The sequence below is a fragment of the Anomaloglossus baeobatrachus genome, chromosome 5, assembly GCF_048569485.1.
Source record: "Anomaloglossus baeobatrachus isolate aAnoBae1 chromosome 5, aAnoBae1.hap1, whole genome shotgun sequence".
NCBI classification, from domain to species: Eukaryota; Metazoa; Chordata; class Amphibia; order Anura; family Aromobatidae; genus Anomaloglossus; species Anomaloglossus baeobatrachus.
The window spans coordinates 320066346-320086708 of record NC_134357.1 but is presented as its reverse complement, the minus strand read 5'-3'; the positions used below and the strand labels follow the sequence as shown (position 1 = coordinate 320086708).

At 47.1% G+C, this 20363-nt stretch overlaps 1 protein-coding gene across 2 annotated transcripts in view; it reads right to left on the bottom strand.

The window, feature by feature from the left end:
* The window catches only part of CDH22 (cadherin 22), a 554465-nt gene that overhangs the window by 103303 nt on the left and 430799 nt on the right, over positions 1–20363 (bottom strand). For both annotated transcript variants that reach the window (XM_075349744.1, XM_075349745.1), the window contains exon 6: positions 17694–17881. In XM_075349744.1, coding sequence (XP_075205859.1) covers positions 17694–17881 — 188 coding nt within the window. The remainder of the gene's footprint in view (positions 1–17693; positions 17882–20363) is intronic.

The following is a 20363-nucleotide window of genomic DNA, read 5'->3' as shown; positions in this document are numbered from 1 at the left end:
TGCCATAGTGAACATTATCGCTACGGCAGCTTCACACGCACTTACCTGGTCAGCGACGTCGCTGTGACTGCAGAAGAATCCCTCCTTCAAGGAGGCGGTGCGTTCGGCGTCACAGGGACGTCACCGTGACGTCACTAATCGGCCGGCCAATAGAAGTGGAGGGGCGGAGATGAGCGAGATGTAAACATCCCGCCCACCTTCTCCCTTCCGCATTGCCGGTGGACGGCGGGGGCACTGGTAAAGAGATGTTTGTCGCTCCTGCGGCTTCACACACAGTGATGTGTGGAGCTGCAGGAACGACAAACAACATCGTACCTGCGGATGCACCGACATTATGAAAATGAACGACGTGACACAGATCACCGATTTTTGACTGTTTCACGCTCGTTCATCTTCTCTCCTAGGCTTTACACATTGCGACGTCGTTACCGGCGCCGGATGTACGTCACTTTCGATTTGACCCCGACGATATCGCAGTAGCGATGTCGCAACGTGCAAAGTACCCCTTACACTCCACTGCAGATGAGCCCCTTGAATTATATTGCTGCTTTCTTCTTCTTTCCATTTCTTGTCCTGTCTCTGTTCTGCTTCAACCACCTCCACCCTGTTCACTCCACTCTGCTCTTCTGACCCTTCTGATCCTCTCTTTCTTGTTCTTTCCACTACAGCAGCTTCTCCCTATTTGACTGAAACATGAAGCTGCTTTTCTCTATATCTCTTCTTGTGTTGATGAGCCAACCTCTCACTTAACCCCTGCTGTGCTGTCACTCCCTACCCATCCCTTCTCACTAAGGCTCCCGGGACCCATGACACCTGGTGGTAGCCGGCTGTATTACAGGAGAAAACCATATATTTATACAATACAATACAAACACTTAAGGGGGTTTTACACGGTAGCGATATCGCTACCAATTTGTAGCGATAGCGAGCGTGTAAGTACCCGCTCCCGTCGCGCATGCAATTGTTTGTGATCGCTGCCGTAGCGAACATTATCGCTATGGCAGCATCACACATACTTACCTGGTCGGCGGCGTCGCTGTGACTGCCGAACAATCCCTCCTTCAAGGGGGAGGGACGTTCGGCATCACAGCCACGTCACTGCAACGTCACTAAGCGGCCGGTTAATCAAAGCGGAGGGGCGGAGATGAGCAGGACGTAACATCCCGCCCACCTCCTTCCTTCTGCATTGTGGCCGGCGGCAAGTAAGCAGACGTTCCTCGCTCCTGCGGTGTCACACATAGCAATGTGTGCTGCCGCATGAGCGATGAACCACCTGGATAAACAACCCTTACCGATTTTTGAGTTTGGGACGACCTCTCCGTGGTGAACGATTTTCACCATTTTTGAGGTCGCTTAAGGTCGCTGGTCAGTGTCACACGCTGCGATATCGTTAATGACGCCGGATGTGCGTCACTAACAACTTGACCCCGATGACAAAACATTAACGATATCGTAGCGTGTAAAGCCCCCTTTACACTTCAATACCACAAGTCACCACATAGATGCGGGGGCAGTAGGGCACTGGACACCCTTATACACGTGTGCACCTATTCAAGTCTATGGTTGTGTGGAAATCATCGGACTGCATTTGGATGTCATTTGAGTGCAGTTCAATTCACGTAGAATCATAAGATGGAGAAGATGGAGAATTTTTTTTCTCCAACTTCTCCTCACAGTGTGCTCCCATTCTCTCATCCGAGAAAGGTTGAGTATGAGAGGGACATTATGGATCAGGTGTGATAATGTGAGGCTCAAGGTGGGGTACGATGGGGACATTATGGATCAGGTGTGATAATAGGAGGCTCAAGGTGGGGTACGAGAGGGACATTATGGATCAGGTGTGATAATATGAGGCTCAAGGTGGAGTATGAGACTGACATTATGGATCATGTGTAATAATATGACGCTCAGAGGGGGTGATGACTGCTGAACATACAGGCATAGTGTGCTGGGTATTTGGGCTTATCTGCATTTTTTCTGCCTTTTCCCCATTAAGTCATGCATTTTTGGTGCAGATGTGAAGCTACGTTTTAGGCCCCCTTTACACGTCCGTGAAAATCACATACATGTTTCACGGACATGTCAAGGGTGCGTGTTCCCCTCCGTGTGCCGTGTTTATGGCACTACGTGTGTTCTCCGTGTGTTATACGTAATAACACATGAAGAACGGAAAGCCCCGCCTTACCTTTTTCTTCCGGAGCTGTCTGTGGTGCTGACTGACAGTATCCAGCACTGGCCACGCCCCGCTGATGCTGCTTCCGGCCCCCAGTGGAGAAGATGCGTTGTTCAAATTCACTGGGGGACGGATGCAGGTGACAGCCGCGGCAGAGACTGCAGGACTCGTGGAGGTGAGTTTGTGTTTTGTTTATTTATAAAATGACACATGTGTTTCTCCGGCGCGTGTCATGTGGGCCCGCATCCACACTACTTACGTGTAGTACATGTGCGGGCCGCGTAACACCCGTGCTGCCAGAGAAAAACGGACATGCCTCCGTGTGGAGCCAATGGCTAAACACGTGGGTGCACATGAACCCATTGATTTTAATGGGTTTACATGTGCCTGTGTCTCCGGTACATGCGGGCACGGATCTAGCACGTACCGGAGACACGTGCGTGTGAAGGGGGCCTTAAATTGTTTTTCATTGCCAAGGACTTGTGTGAGTGTTGGGTCTTTCTTTAGTTCTGATGTTATTACCTCCACGTACATGATCATCACGGGTCGAGTGCTGACCATTTCCTCTTGCATACCCTGTCAAATTCTCACCTTTCGGCATCTTCACCTTGTAGCGACACAGCTCTGGTCCTGCGGCTGTGGCGCCCTGGCCTAGCCAAGTCGTCACAGATAACATACAAACACCCCCCCCCACCAGCCCATTAGACAGGGACACCAGCCAAACAAAATCCTTGTTGCCTCCCTCCAGTGTCTGATGTCCACACCAGGTGGGGTGGAGCCAAGTGGTTGGCCCCACCCACTGAGGAGTTCACAGGCCTGGAGGCGGGAAAAGTGACAGAACAGTGTTGGAGTTTGAGGAGTGAGGAGTAAGCACTTTGGTGTCTGGGTTTGTGGCCAAGGCACTGACAGCAAGGTTGGCAGATGGTGGTGGCCGTCTGCAGGAGTGGTGGAGCAACGCGGAACCGTAGGACCGGGGACGGGTGACGGCCCGCCTGTACCGACCGGGGAGCGAAGTGAAGCCAGCACACTCAGGCAGGGCCATCGGACCCCGACCAGGCTTGGAGCCGCCGACAATAGTCAGATCCGAATGTGACTGGAACCCCAGGGGTTTCACAACAGCAAAAGTCCCGATTGAAGGCAACAGCCCACACCGTGAGGGTATACAGCTACCGCCTAAGGCTAGAGACCCAAGGGCCAGCATCTGCGGGCAAACGGGCTCCTCCAGTACCCATACACCGGGGAGCAGACTACCGTTGGGAATCCATAGTAGTCAGAAAGAGAACATCAAGGTGCTAGGAAAGACAGCCGCCATCACCTGTCCGGGGAGAAACACTGCAGCCGGCTGCGGGACCCGGCCATCCAGCCGTTTGGTTTACCGAGGACTTTGTACCTTTCTTGCTGAGTGAGTACATCCATGCCATCCGGCACCGCGCCGCGCTGTCCCTGCAACCCTGCACCTCACCAACCCTGCCTCCCTGTCACAACATCACCGGGCCCCGGGACCACCGACCCCTACCCACGGAGGGGGAAAACAACATCCCAGCTGCTCCTTACCATTGCTCCCGGGATCCCCGTCATCAGCAGCGGTGGTGCCTATCTTCACCATGACCCGTGGGTGGCGTCACGGACTAAATCCCCCAAACCAACCACCCCTTTCACTCACGGGTGAGGAGCGCCGCTCGAGTCCCCGGATCCGGCCCACCGCTCGAGCCACCGAGCAGCAGCAGCAGCCGCAGTAGCGCCGGACCCGAGCGTTAGCAAGAGCGCAGCAGCGACGGCGTCCTCCCCGCCCGCGACATGGCACCATCTTGTGACAGTAACTTCTGCCTGGCAGGAAGTAAGACGATACCTCAAAAGAGCTTAATGCATCTCTATGAGAGGCAAAATGAGGCTAGAACAAGGCCAGCTCCCATAGAGAGGTATTTAGTTGCGACCTCCAGGAGGCGCGCTCTGTGATATACAGGAGCTGCCAACAGGTCACAAATCGCCAGAGACCGACCAGAGGTGATAAAAGGTGAAGCTGCCGGAATGTGAGTATAATACAGGGGCAGGGGACTTACATTTTAAGCACCACTCCAGCGGTGCAAATAAAAAAAAACGCTGGAGTGATGCTTTAAAAGTGCAGTCATTTGTTGCAGCTAACTGTACAGCCGAAGCTCCGCCAGCCTGCTGTTGGCCAATAGCTGCTCAATTATGAAGCAAACTATGCGGCAATTGGTCACGACAGTGGGTGGATTATTGGCACCATGTGGTCAGTCACCATGTGTAGTCTTAAGGCCCCGTCACACACAGAGATAAATCTTTGGCAGATCTGTGGTTGCAGTGAAATCATGGACATATTGTTCCATTTGTACACAGCCACAAACCTGGCACTGATTGTCCACAATTTCACTGCAGCCACAGATCTTTCGCAGATTTATCTCTGTGTGTGACAGGGCCTTAACCCTTTAAAGGGTGTTTCCATCATAGTAAGTGATTACATATCGCTAGCAAATGTCACACCTAATCCTCATTTGGGGTCTGACCTATGGGATCGATAGTGATCTTAAAAAGGTTTTCCAGGCAGAAAAGCCTGCAATCAGTGTAAGCAATGACTTCACACTATCGAAACGTGTCATTGTAACGATTTCCCTGTATTTGCAGGGTAAATTGTGGTCACATGACCCATGACTGTATGTATGCGATTTGCACATACTTTTACCAAAGACTTTTATTCTCAGCTCTGAAAACCCCTGTAATAATGAAGGATCCCAGAGCAGCTTCGGTGGTGTGCCCCCTTCACAGTTCCTCCCTGCACAGCAGCGCTCCTGTCCACACCTACAAGGGACTGCAGCTCAACAAATTAAAGAGTAACTAAGCTCTTTTTTATAAATTTTGCCCACAATGGAAAATTATAAAATTTTGGAAATCACTATTATAGCAGTTTTGCCTTCATTACTGTAAAAAATGCATTAAAGTGGCTTCCGAACTCCTGCTTTTACAGTCTAGCCTGCTTATAGCTGCATTCATATCAGAACATAATCATTTTGAGTCCAAGAAGATGGCAGAATGTTGTTCTTATATCAATCTTCTACAAGAGGCTTATCCCCAGAGTTAGCGAGAAATACTTGTATGTGTTGAGCTGACCTTTTCACTGCCATCATCTGTACTTCAAATGGTTCCGTTCTGATATCAATGAAGCTAAAGGCAGGCAAATAGACTGGAGAAATTAACTTTACATGTATTTTTTGTACAGGATTGAAGACTAATCCACAAATAAAGTGATTTGCAAAGTTTCATAACGTTCCATAATTTTTCAAAAATTATTTAAAAAAATGGAAGTTTAGTTAGTTTAACTGGTGGAATGATGGGCAGAAAAGAGAAAACTCTAGAGCCCTTATGTGACACCCTGGCAAAACCAGGTAATCACACATAGGCCCCCGCATAACGCCTTCCCTCACCTAGGAAACATACAGCCGACCGAAACCCTATCCACCCCCCTCAGGGTAAGACAGGCAAACCAGTGGGCGGGACCAGGCGGTTAGGGAATGCCCACCTAGGGGTCTAGAAAGCCCGGGGTGGGAAAACAAGTAGTTCAAGTCTGTAGTTTGAAGTGTGAAGTTCAAGTTGAGAGGAGTGGAGGCTGTGGCTAGGTGTAGCTCCAACGGAGGTGAAGCTCAATTTGACTGGCACCAGGGTTGGAGCCCTGGTGCCTTGGCTAGGTGGCAGATGGTGGTCTCCGTCAGCAGGCGACGGGAAGATGGCAGCCGGAGATTCGAGATGGACCGGGACAGGTCTGGAGCCCGCCGGTACTGACACCGGAACACCGACCCGGAAACCGTGCACAGAGGGGGGTACTTGGGCCTTGAAGCCAGGACCGGAACCAACGGCCTAGCTAATTAACCAATTGAGGGCAGGAGTTTAGGTCCTGTCCCAACCAAAGTCCCGAAAAGTAGACAACCACCCACAGAGAGGGATAGGGCCACTGCAAGGGCTTGTAGATCCCACGGATTAGCGTCAGATGGGCACGGCTCCTCAGGTACACAACATGCCGGGAGCGGACTCCTGTGTTCCATACCGGGAAGTCCAACACAAGCAAAACAGTGCAGAGGGAAAAGACGGCAACCACCAGCCCGGGTGGGGGACCAGAGTACAACCGGCCGCAGCGGCCGGCCACCAGCACCTTGGTTTACCAAAAGACTCGTGTGATTCATTCAACTGTGAGTAACCAAACACCCCCTGGTATGTCCGGGCGCGCAGGCCCCTGCCATCGCCATCTCCTGCACAGAGACACTGGGCCCCGGGGCAACCATCCCTACCCCCGGAGGGGTTAACATCCAGCTGCCATTACATCTTCCCTGGGGTGCCCCACAACAGCAGCGGTGGTGCCACCTTTCACCACACACCGTGGGTGGTGTCACAGACATTTTACAAACAACCCCATATAAATACGTCCCCCTTTTCATTTGGCATGTCCGCGTGACCCCTGGGTCCGGAGGATCCCTCGAGCCACACAGTGGGTACGGTTCCGAGCAGCTTGGCTGCTACAGGCGTGGGGGCGGCACACTTACATTCACCGGTCATACCTTTTTAAAATTTGGACCACCAGTAATCTTTAAAGGAGTTGTCCACTCCTAGGACAACCTCTTCTGATTCCACATGTTTCCACGAGGTAAAATATCAAAGCCTATACTCACCTCCTGTACTGGTACCCTTCCAGCAATGTCCAGGATCATGGTGTATCGCCCAGGGTTATGGGGTACTCAGTCCCGGGCGGTGTATAACTGGGGAATGTCACTTTGGTGGCTGTTGCCCGGTCCCGTGCCCTGGGTCCTTTTTGAAAAGGGGAATATTTACAGGGGATTAGAATAGTGTTCACACGTGACGCCACTTGCAGTGTTGAGGCTATGTGGATGGAGCCGCCGCTGCACAATGTCCACTACTGGGGCTGGTGTTAATGGCAGCCTGGATGGTAGGCCCTCCGCAAGAAGGGCCGGACCACAGAGGATAGGTGATGTGACGGGTGTTGGAAGAAGGTAGTCCACACAAGGGGTTCAGTGCAACTGGTTCTTTACTCACTTTCTGGTGGTAACTGGTCACCCGAGGCCGGCTTGTTTCACCTTCAGGTCCCCTTAGTCCCAGTTTAGTAATTCGATGCCTTCTTCCCCTGCATCTGTCTCTGATTGGTGGGTCCCCGTGGTGTAGAGCAGCTGTGGGTCTTCGTCTAGTGGTCTTCCACTGCAGTCCGTATGATGGTAGGGTGAACCCTGTGGGGTTGGACTCTCTGGTCCTGTTCCTGGTTCTCCCTTTGCTACTGAGTCCAAGACTTCAAGGTCAGTGAGGTCCTTGATGGTCCCCTCACTGTGCAGGTGTTATGAGGTCTGCCTGGAGCTTCAGCCTGACCTAGGGTCCTGTACCCTGTTGGTGCGTAGTTCTGGGAGTACTCCACCGGCAACTAACCTCCTGGTCACCAGGTTACTGTTCACTCCTAGTTAGTGTGTCTGCTCACTTTCACTGTCACAGTTAGACTGTCTACTGTCTTCCTGACTGTTCACTGTCTGCCCCTGCCACCTGGTCAGTTAGTGGACGGGACTGGCTCCACCTCTAGGCGGTCATCCATTGGTCTGACCCTAGCCTTGTACCATTCTATGGGGGAATAATTGGGGAAAACTGGGATTTTCTGGAGTGTTTGTGTGTTACCGGCACTGGTCTCCTGGGGGTAGGCCCTGCATCCTGGTGGGGATGCAGTACTTTGTAGCTCCCTGATGGCTTCAGGGGCGCTACAATGGTCCTGGGGATCACGTGATCATGCAAAACCCATGTCCAATCAGCGTTGTCTTCTGTCTTCTTGCTTTCTAAAAAAATGAACAATCAACAGGAAGTGAGCTCAGCTGCAGTGCTCACTTCCTGTTAATTAACTCGTTTGGTCCAAAGATGGGGTGACAGATTGGATGCGGGGCTCGCATGACACAAACCCAAAGTGATCCTCAGCACCATGATCCCGAACATCGCTGGAAGGGCACCAGTATGGGAGGTGAGTCTAGGCTTTATTATTTTCCTGGGGGAAACATATAGTATCAGAAGATGTTGTCCTTCTTTACCCCTTTAAGTGATAGCATATCCTAGTGACTGATGTACTACGTTCATCTTGGGTTTCCTGGTGCATGGTAAAATTACAAACTGCCAGCACTTCTCTTATGCCTCATGCCCAGCAGAGATATATATGAGAAGCCTCTACCCTACAGTTCTGTACTATATATGTGTAAGGATTCATTGGGTCCCAGTTAGATGTCTCCAAGACTCCTCAAGGATAGTGCCTTAGAAAACATGGTTTTGGGGTTCAATGGAGGAATACTCTGTACTTTTTGTTTCCTCTTAAAGCAAATGCATTCACATGAAATCGAATTACTACAGTATATATGTACACGGGTACAGGATGGGCTCATAGCCTTTTTATGACATATTACAGCCCACACAATTCATTACACGTACAGATCATTAATCCGCCCATGTTTCTGATAATACAGGTTTATATGCCAATGTATGTGTGTGATAAGCTGGGTGGCATCCATTATGGGCGCTCTAATGCCTGCCATTAGTGATTAGTAATTTAGAGTTAGCTGTATAGAGGCGTAAAAGACTTCATACAATAGAACATCTAATTGACGCTTATTTCCATCTAATAAGAGATGTTTGTCAGGAAAGGTTCTGAATTCGGACTGTGTCACCGCATAAAAAAAAATATAATAATGAAAAAAATGAAAAATATGGGTTTAGGCTCCAAACCAGCTTGGTACACAAAAGCCTATATTCAGTGCGCTTAACAGTGGCAGTGACACAGCCTGGATCCAAGGCTAGGCCATTGTTTGGAGTACAAACATCATTATGCCTCTCTCTGTGGGTAGGGGTAGTCAATAACACAAAGAAAGAAAAAACAGAGGCGTTCAATATTATAAAGGAGAAAAAGAAGCCACTTCACTAAAAAGTCCAAACTTAATAGCTCAGGTTGTTTTACCCCCTCCCCCGTTACAATAGATTTCAATATCTTTTGTGCTGTATTGAATAGCTATCATGGTGGATCCCCATGACTACCATCAGACCTTCTGTCAATATTCGCATAGATGTATAGTAGTTTTTCACTTAACTTTTTTTTACAGGCGTCATCACTGACTAATTATACCACAGAGACTCTGTGCAAGCCGACTAAAATAGTCAGTCCATCCGTCCATGCACATATTAACGGCATTTTTGTCAATAAAAAGCATCATCACTATATATTTAGGTCTTATGTAAGTGTTTCTTAGGTATATCATCACCCGGGAAAGCTGGGTGACAATCAATACAGTTCCCATTACAGGTCCCACAGGGAATCAACCTGGCATGGACTAGGGGTATGGTATCACATAGCTGATTTCAGGGTTATTGCTTGTTTTATTAAAGTATTACAAGTATTACATTGCTGAACAGAACTCTTGAAGACTTAATAAAAATTATATTTCCCCATGATTAGACTTGTTGTGAATCAATTTACAGGACCCGATCCATTGGCCACGTCAGTAATTTGTGATCCCTCATCATGAGCTCTGAGAACTACCTCTTACCTCTCTTCTTTTGATTAGTCAGTCTGCAGTTATAGCACCTGTGCGTTGATGACATCACTCCAGGCCAACTAATCGAAAGAAGAGCCACAAATACCAGGAGGTTGGAGGCACTTCTCAGGGCTCTTATTCAGCGGCCACAGATTACCGACATGGCTGATGGACCAGGTCCTGCAAATCGACTCACATCTACTGTACTAATTGTGCTGCCCCGGCGCAGACCGGGATGCTCGGATCCAAGGGTGGTCATGGCTCTAGGGGTCCAGACCCGGGCTCGGCAGACACTCCAATCCTTGAAAGGGGATTATTTACAGGGGAGAAGTTCGTGACGCCACCTGCGGGTTGCGGTAATGGGAGTAACGCTGCTGCTGGAAGGAGTACTGGGGCAGATGGTGTGGAGCAGCAAGGTGTCAGTCCCTCTGCAGGTAGGGAAGGCCCCAGCCTCTGGGATTTTTGGTGAGATGTTTGGGAGCGCAGGGTGCAGAGGAACCAGGGTACTCACTGTGGGTTGTCGTGGTGCAGGATGAGGATTATAAAGCAGACGCTCACACTGAAGATAAATCAAAGTCTCTGTGCATCACAGTCTCTACAGGGGAGCCCATCCAGGTGTTTGCTCCCACCGGTGTCACTGGGTAATCCGGAGCTGCCTCCATGCACAAGTTAGTTCTCTGTGTGGCCCCTTGGCGTGAAGCTGTTGAGACCCCGCTCACTATATTTGTAGTGTAGCTGTGCTCTTGATGGCTGGCACTTGGGATTTTAGTGGACCGCATTACTGGAAAGCCCTATCCCCGGCGGTGTGCTGTCACCTTCAATCTCTGAGCTCGTAGGGAAGTTCATAAAGATACTCCCCCTCCCAGGTTAATTATCAGGACAGATGAACCTGCGCCTGACCTAGGGTCCTGTACCCCGTCGTGCTCGGTACCGGTCAGTTCTTTTGGATTTCTGATGCCGCCAGTATTCTTAGACTATATCCATCGCACCCTTACAATGTCGCTGCCACCGGTCCCCGACTCCTCTGGTCCCAGACCACCGTCTGCGACTCAACCTCGGTCTAGCTCCCCGGGAGCTACTTCTCCCAGCTCCTCACTCTTTGAGGGCTCTCAATTAACTGACTAGAACTTCCCTCCCACCAGTCTGCCTGACCCCTAGGTGAGTGGCCTTATTCTGCTTATCCAACCCACTGGTGTGTCTGACAGATCATGTGAGGTGTGATTGGGATTTGTGCTGATGTTAGTGACACCGATTTCTGGGAACCTGGAACCATAGGGGTTAAGCTTTGCATCCTTGGAAAGGATTGCAGTACCCAGTGGCACCCTGATATACTCAGGGGCGCCACACTAATCATAGTATACACTGTATCAATCTCACATAGTTCCAAAGCTCAAAACCAGAATATTTTAGCAGGATGTGAACAGGGTTGTATACAAAAATCATAGGACTACAAGACAAAACTCAGAATGAGTCCACTCATTGTGAGTCGTATAAATCTGAAAGTCGTGAGCTTCCCCAATGGTATCTACAGGAAAACATTTATAGACAATAAGAAGCACCAGCTCCACTATCACCCTAGACCCCATATTAGTGGACTAGACAGCCTTTATGAAGGCTCTCCATTAAATGGGAGTTGTGCTCCATATTTGCAAGTGTTCTGGACCATCCAGAGTAACCAGAAACCAACCAGCTTACTTACTTGAGAATAGAGGTAGAACAATTCACACAAGCCAAATCCTTTCAGAAACAAAGTGAACTTCTGAAAAGTAATATGAAAGCGTACTCAATATTCTGTGTTATTTCTAGGTCACTATTCAAATTTCAGCTAATTTGTGACATTGACCAAGTTGAAGTCTTTGTACAAAGGTCAGATTTCTTTTTCTTTTCTTCCTTCCATTGAAGCAGATGTTCAGACGACTCCCAGGCGGACAATGTGCCTCAGGTTTTCGGCAAAGCATTTAGTAACTTTGGAAAATATGACAGTAAAATGAAGTCAAGGTTACAGAAGTCAAGAAGTCACTTTTAGCAAAGAAGAGCTTTCTCATAACGAAATGAAGGCTCGGTTGCGGCTGGTTTCTAAAAAGGTTGTGCGATACCCTTTGTTTGAATATTTTTGGGGAAAATTAATACTGCAGTAGGGCACTGACCTTTGCCAAAACCACATGCCAAAAACCTAGTTGAGGATAAAAGAAGCAAAAAATGCTAAAAATTAATAACTTTCCTCTAGAGTCACCTGACCTTAGTTATGCAGTTATACCTAACACATCATGTAATCTTTGGCAATTTTCTCAAATAAATAAATCATCAGGTTTTGCACAAATGAAAGAAACCTATGCCATCCCATGTGTGAGACAGCTGCTATCGCCCTGGGCTAAGACTGAGTTTGGCACTTGTCCACACCTGTCCAGCCTGTTCTTGTGTATCATAAGCAAGTCACAGTGATGAGTGAAGGAGTTCTCAAGCATGTCTGTCACACTAGAGTGTACAGATGCTCAGAATACAGTGCCACAGAAGGGTAACAATGGGAAAGGTATAGAAGGAAGCCCCTAGCTATAGGGAGAGAGGAGAGGGGACACCTCCTGCAACTCCCTGAGTCTGTACCCTACGCTCTCTGGTGTCCCTATATGGGTTCGTCCCCAGTTGCCATCATGTGCCTAGGCTCTTGCTTGCCCTGAACTCACCCTGGCTAGTGAGAAGGGTTGTGAGAACACTAGTCTCACCACTGCAATAATACAAGACAGGGTAAGGGAGTCAAACAGGGAAAATGGACACAAAAAGGAAAACACTCCAAGCTCCTCTGATGCAGCTAAACACCACAGCTGCGATAGTTACAACTCCTCAGCTTCTTGCAGAGTGGTCAGCATAGAATGAGAATCTATAACCGTCAGTGTCAGATGGTAAGACATGACTTTTTATAGCGAAGGGGAGTGGTCACAGAAGAGCTGCACCTGAGATTAAGGCTACAGAAGACAGCCAGCTAGGGAAGAGTTTTTAACCCCTACAGCACTAAAAGAAAGTAGATTCAATCAAATAAAAGTTGTCGAACTGCGCATAATAAGGCATTGTGAACTTCTGGTCCCAGACTCGTCAGAGGTCTCCCAGAGTGGGACACACTCATGACATCGCCACTGACTCAGAGGAGTGCGCTCGTTATGACCCGATATAGTGGAGAAGAGGGATGCCGTGCTCCATCGCTCTTGGAGGCCAGATGGGGAGGGGGACTGGGAGGCGATTATGCGGGGATATTCAGTTATTCAGGGATTGTTTATGTTTACTTTTAATAACTACTAAATAATATTATTATAATGACAATGATATACATTTTTCAAAGGGAATTTGTTGTCATCAAAACATTTTTACTGACAATATAATTTGTAATGAGAAATTTTAAAGTAAACTAGAGAATAGTCCAGATTAGAAGCAAACTGGACTTGATAGATAGATAAATAGATTTAAAGACAGTTTCCACATTCAATTTGCTATAACTACACATTTGAGACGATTACATTGCCCTTAGATCAGTATTCAGAGCTGACTATATTTATGAATAATGTTTCTTCTTACAGCTACTCCCAGAACACACTCATTTGTAAGTAATTCTCTATCTCAGATAAGTGTAGGAGAATCAAAGAAGTCCGACTCCCCCTCTCTACAAGAAATAGTGTTCGACAATTGTTCACAGCTATTGCCCAATAATTTATAGCTCTGCACATTTGCTTTACTCCTCATGCACAATCTGTGCTGTGTATCATATACTGTGCTATGATTTCTGGGAAGCATTTTCTTTACTCTAGAGCGTGCGTTCAACACGTCAGACTTTATTTTATTAGTTATTTACGTATGTCATAATTTGCACGTAGCTCTATAATCAATTCACTTTGGCTTTTTGTGAAGGTGTACGTGGTAGTATCATGGTATCATGAACTTTTGGGTTATGATACTATGCCACTGCCTCTGTTTGATTATGTAGTATCCTCCTGGAGAGAGCAAATGTCTTATCTCAAGCATGGCTCTGTCTGATGACCCATACCCTTTAATACAGAAAATCTTGTTCAGGACAATGCTTCTTAAAGGGTTTGAATATATTATAAGCAGAGCAATCAGACCTGGAGAACTCTTAGGGGTACTTTGCACACTACGACATCGCAAGCCGATGATTGCGATGCCGATTGCGATAGTCCCCGCCCCCATCACAGGTGCGATATCTAGTGATAGCTGCCGTAGCGAACATTATCGCTACGGCAGCTTCACATGCACTCACCTGCCCTACGACGTCGCTCTGGCCGGCGACCCGCCTCCTTATTAAGGGGGCGGGTCGTGCGGCATCATAGCGACGTCACACGGCAGGTGGCCAATAGAAGCGGAGGGGCGGAGATGAGCGAGACGTAAACATCACGCCCACCTCCTTCTTTCTGCATAGCTGGTGTGAGCCGATGGAGACAGGTAGGAGATGTTCCTTGCTCCTGCGGCTTCATACACAGCGATGTGTGCTGCCGCTGGAACAAGGAACAACATCGTAACATCGGTCATTTCCAAATTATGGAAATGTCGGACCCTACACCGATGATACGATTACGGCGATTTTGCGCTCGTTAATCATATCAAACAGGCTTTACACACTACGATATCGCCTGCGACGCCGGATGTGCGTCACTTTCAATTTGACCCCACCGACATCGCAGCTGCGATGTCATAGTGTGCAAAGTGCCCCTTAAAGTCTCCAAATTGTAGCACCCCTGGTAAAAGCATGGAAGGTTAGAGAAGAATGTACAAACTTCATGAAAATATTGCCCTGAGATGGTTTTCTGTCTAGAATGTGAGCGCTACAAGGGCAACAGTGACAACCAGTAATATTGAAGTAGAAGAACAATAGACTATCCAGGTAGCAAAAATAAGATCTGAAGTTTGTGAAGTAGAAAGCTTTATAACATTAGAGGAAAAGGTGGGAAAAGACAAGAAATTAGGACATTGATAAAGAATGCGGTACCAATTATCCAAAGTATTTAAGACATGTGTGGCCCTGGACCCTCTGTATGTAGTTTTCAAGCAGCTGGGAGTCTTAGATAATTTTATTACCTATCTTACAAAAAGTCACATATTTGGAGTCAAAACTATATACTGTAATTGGGAGTTAAATTGACTATATTTGTTAAAGAGGACCAACCACCAGGATTTGCATAAAAAAACTAAAGCCAGTGGTATATTGGCACTGTCATGCTGATTCTATACATACCTTTAGTTGTGAGATTGGATGTATAGTTTCTGAAATACAGGCAAGTAAAGTTTGTGAAATTTACTGTGATTTGATGAATAAATAGAGCTGTGGAAATAAAAGCGCAGATAGGGTATTACCCCAATAACATGGGGTGAGGGGGGGGGGAGTAAAAACTCACCAGATGTGGTTGTGCAAGTCACAACTCCTTTACTCGCGTGTAATACTCTGATCCAGGCTGCAGCCACCCGATGGCAGATAACAGAGAATAGTGGAGAGGGGTGATAATGCCGCGCCAAAAGATCACTTGCAATGTCAGATTAACGTATCTTTATTATTGGCATAGGTCTACGCGTTTCAGGGGCTCTGCTCCCTTCCTCGGGACCGACAAGCATCAAAGAAACATCAAATCTGTGGCTATAGGCTTGGGTGGAACAATTAGACAATAGGGTCCTGTATGCCATTGGCATGTAGTCAGAGCCTATGTGGATGCTGGCACTCCCGTGCCTTAGCTGTGTGTGAAGGCCTTGTGTGTGAGCCTTCACACACAGCTAAGGCACGGGAGTGCCAGCATCCACATAGGCTCTGACTACATGCCATTGGCATACAGGACCCTATTGTCTAATTGTTCCACCCAAACCTATAGCCACAGATTTGATGTTTCTTTGATGCTTGTCGGTCCTGAGGAAGGGAGCAGAGCTCCTGAAACGCGTAGACCTATGCCAATAATAAAGATACGTTAATCTGACATTGCAAGTGATCTTTTGGCGCGGCATTATCACCCCTCTCCACTATTCTCTGTTAACTGTTATTTGATGAGCGGTGCACTGGAATATTTAATAGGTGGGTTGGGTTTTGCTAGTTATTCCTGCCCCTGTCTGCTGCTTGTGCTTCCTCCCCATCTCTGTTATTTCAGCGGGAGGTAGGAGGGAGGAAGGATGGGGGGAGGAAGGTTAGGAAGGTAGACAGGGGCAGGAATAACTAGCAAAACCCAACCCACCTATTAGATATTCCATTGTACTTCTCATCAAATAACAGTGCATTTCACAAACTTTCCTTGCCTATATTTCTGAAAGTATACATCCGAACTCACAACTAAAGGTATGTATAGAATCAGCATGATAGCACCAGTATAGCACTGGCTTTAGTTTATATATGAAAATCCTGGTGGTTGGTACTCTTTAAATAAAAAAGAAACATGTCTGCTTTCTTCCAGGACCAGTGCCACTCCTTTCCATGGTGAATGTTTAGCACTTTTGAGCTCAGTTGAAGAGAAGTAAATGGGTGAGCAGCAATACCACATTCAACCTGTGGACATGTGTGGCGCTATTTTTTTAAGGAAATGCAACCATTTTTTTTTTGCTTATTAAACTAGTTTACATGTGGTTTGCAAAAGATAGATGTGTTGACCCATGTAGTTCCTGTGGAAGCTGCTCCAGCCTGGGATTCGGCTGCTTGTCTTAAGGCCCGTTGTACGCTACGATTTATCTAACGTTATCATGAGCGACGTGACACGCCCAGATCGTAGTTATGATTTGCCGAGATCGCACATAGGTCGTTTTTTAGCGGTCACACATAACGATCGCATAAGCGATACAAAACCGTTCCGCGCTATATTGTTTGACCAAGGCGGTCGTGTGGATGTTGTTCGTCATTTGCAGGGTGTCCAACGTACCAATATGTCTGCTGCGATCCAAACGACGTTCAATATTTTGAAAATGAACGACGTGTTAGCGATCAGCGATTTTCAACCTATTTGTGATCGTTCGGAGTAGGTTTCACACACAACGACGTCGCTACTGATGCCGGATGTGCGTCACAGAAACCGTGACCCTGCCGATATATCGTCAGATAAATCGGAGCATGTAACACTGGCTTTACTGTGCTCACTTTTGCATTTTGGGGCTGTGTGAAGTGTATGAGCTGGGAGTTGATTTCAATAAGCAAAAGGTATACCAGTTCACCGGGTATAGGTAGGTTTAGTACAGGTATAGACCATGCATGCTCCTGTGTAGCAGTTCAATGAGAATCCAAAAAAGTATCTTTAGCCCAGCCACAGGGATAAAGTTTAAAATCTTCTAAAATTGGATGTTGAGTAAAAACATGTTGTAGCAGAGTAAATAAAAAATTAGGTACAGAGCCCACGCGTTTTGAGCTCTTAATCATGGCACAACATGTTTTTACGCAACATTCAATAAAAAAGATTTTATGCTTTATCCATGCAGCTGGACTAAAGAGGAGTTTTTGGAAGTGTATTTCAATAGCAAAGGAGGGGTTACAAATCTGAATGGAAAACTGAACTTTATTGTAAGCATTCCAATATATGATTTTTTATTTAGAACTGGGATTAGCTTTTAATATTTAATGAAGCTCAAGAAATCCGTGTACTACATATGGTTGGAGATCTCAAATCTAAATGACTATTATTCCCCCAATATTCTTCTGTCGGATTATATAATAAATTGTCTTCCATTGCCATTGAACAAAATAGTAAAAACTTACATTTCAACTAGACACTTTAGTAGCAAAGTATCCCCAAAGAAATTCTACCCATACACCTAGATTATCGCCCTGCACTAAGAGATGACAGATGAGAAACCATTCAGTGTGACAAATATGCAATAATAGCAAATACTAATAGCAAGTAGTAATAGTAAAGACTTTTTCGGAGCGCTTTATATGGTAGATAGGATGACAATGCATTCAGATGGTAGGTATCTCCCGCCCTATAAGTCAGTACCTGTAGAATGCTGAGGATAGCCTCCTGAGTGACTGTATCGGTGGTCACACTGAAGTATGCAGCCGCCTCTTGCTGCTGGATCTGGTAGAACATGTCAGTGTTCTCTCCCACGTCAGCATCTTCTGCTCTTACACGACCAATGACTGAGCCTGGAGGAGCAGTCTCCATTACACTAAAACGGTAAAGCTCTGGAAAGAAAAAAAAATATGGATTTTAGAAATTGCATTTTAAATGTCTTTTCTTAAGGAGGTTCTTCAACTCAAATCTAGATTTTACGAATATCTGATAATTATGGTATTAAGAGGTAGAGGTAATCTTCCTTGTCCCTTCTCTACCTTAGTAAAGTGCCTTGACCAGAAAGCATGGTATCCATGGCAACCAATCAGTCTTAGATCAACCAGACTTTCAACATAAAGCTGCAGGGCACTACGTGGAAGTCAAGCCTTTAATCGGTCAAGCTGTGTCATTACCCTATCAGCCTGCTTTATTAATCAGATTTTATGAGGGAAAACTTCAGGCTAAAGCCATGCTTGCACTATACTCTTTGCAGTGAATCTGAATATGCAAAAAAAAAGTCCAGCTCACTATTACAATTATCCATTTTCCGCTCAGAGCAGGGACAAAGGCTCCGTCATGGCCTGGGTTACAGATGAATGAAGTAAGAAAGTCCGGCTAGATGAACAAATTCTTCTTTGTTACATGTCATTAAATATTTACATGGAAAATGCATCATGATGAAGAGTGGTCACACACCAAAAACGCGTAGATGCATATGCGCCACCCTTGCAGCGGATGGAATTTCTCGGATCCGTGCGATGATTTGTGGCTCGAGGGTCTCCGGACCCGGGGGCTTGGGGCCACTTCTAAACCTAAAAGGGGGGAAGTTATTTACAGGGGAGGTATAGTTTGTGATGCCACCCGTGGTGTACGGTAATGAAGGGATACCGCCGCTGCTGATGGGAGTACCCAGGGTGATGGAGTGGGGCAGCAAGGTGTTGTTGCCCTCCACGGGTAGGGGAAGGCCCTGGGACTCGGTGGGATGCCGTAGGGTGCAGGGTTCACTCAGGTACTCACTCAGTCAATAAGCAGACGCTGACAACCGGGTAAACCAAATTTCAGGGTATCACTGCCGCTTGAGGGGAGCTCGTCTGGTCCCGTCCCCTACAGTGTTGCCTGGTGATCCGTGACCTGCCTCCTGGCACTTAGTTTAACTTCAACGTAGTGGCCCAGTAGTCTTAAACTTGCTGGGCCCTGCTCCCCACTGTGGCTAAAAGTGGGAGACTGCTCTCAGGGCTCACGCTTTGGATTTTCTTGGACCGTTTGTTTGGAAGGCCCTATCCCCCTCGTTGCGCTAGTGCCCCGATTCTGGAGCGGGTTGGAACAGATCATAAAGGCTCAGTTCTCCTCAGGTTAATTGCCGGGTTGCCTGAAGCTTCTCCCCGACTTAGGGTCCGTGTATCCTGCTGTGCCTTCGGTCCCGGACCGGTGACAGTGCCAGGCTGCCGACCGTCCTCCTTGACAGGTTCAGGCACCTAGCTGCAAGCCCCTGCGACCGGGGGTCCGACTCCTCTAGGTCCAGACCACCATCTGCAACCTAGACAGCTTCTCTTGGGAGCCACCACTCCCAACCTCCTCTCACTCCTCTCTTACTTCACTGACTACACTCCTCACCTCCCCTCCCTGACCCCCCAGGTGGGCGACTCTATTCCACTCAAGTCATCCACTGGTGTGCCTGGTGGGTGTGGTGCAGTGTGTATCTAGGATTTGATTTGCTGTTGGAGGCAACACCGTAAGATAGGGACCCAGAACCATGAGGGACTTGGAATACTGCACGGAAGGGCAGCTTGTGCAGTACCCTGTGACGACTTGATAGTCCAGGGGCATCACACATAGGCTATTATAGCGTTTTTCATGTAAATATTTGATCTTCCGTGTTACAAGTAATAATGAAGAATTTGTTAATTGAGCCAGACCTTCTTACTTCATTTAACAATTGAATCTGAATGCACCTTATAAAGGGCTCCTGGGAAAAGACTGTCTTAGACTAAGATATTTATGTTTTCATCACTTTCACAAACTGGATCATGTTTTCAAGTCCTGGTCTTTGAAGTGTTTGGACTTCTTCTAATTTTATAGTATACACTGGAGATCAAAATTAGAGAACAATGTATGATCACTTGCTTTTTTTCAGAAATAATGTAATCTACATTGATCAACATTTGAAGATTTTTTGTAAGGAGTACACCATGCCACTAAAACCTTTATTTTGCCCAAAACTTGATTATCATAGTTAGAGCACAGCAATGAGTGTAGCACAGAGAAAGATTATAAGTACATTTTCTGAAGGTAACAACAGTCACCAGTCAATAGGAAGTGTACAGGCCTTTGCTTTGAATGACTTTAGTGTATCTGCGGCCACAAGACATCACTAGTCTCTCACACTGCTCTGGTGTGATTTTGGTCGACTCTTCTTCCAGTTTCGTCTTCAGTTCTTTGGCTGTTGTTGGTTTCTTGGCCATAAGTTTGTCGCCAAGGATTTTCCAAAGGTTTATTGGGTTGAGATCGAGTGTCAGGGTTAGCAATTTCATTTTTTCAATGTTTTCTGTTTCAAGGAGCTGCTTTACCCATTGCTGGCTGAATTGAGTGATGAACACAAGTATGGAACCACAT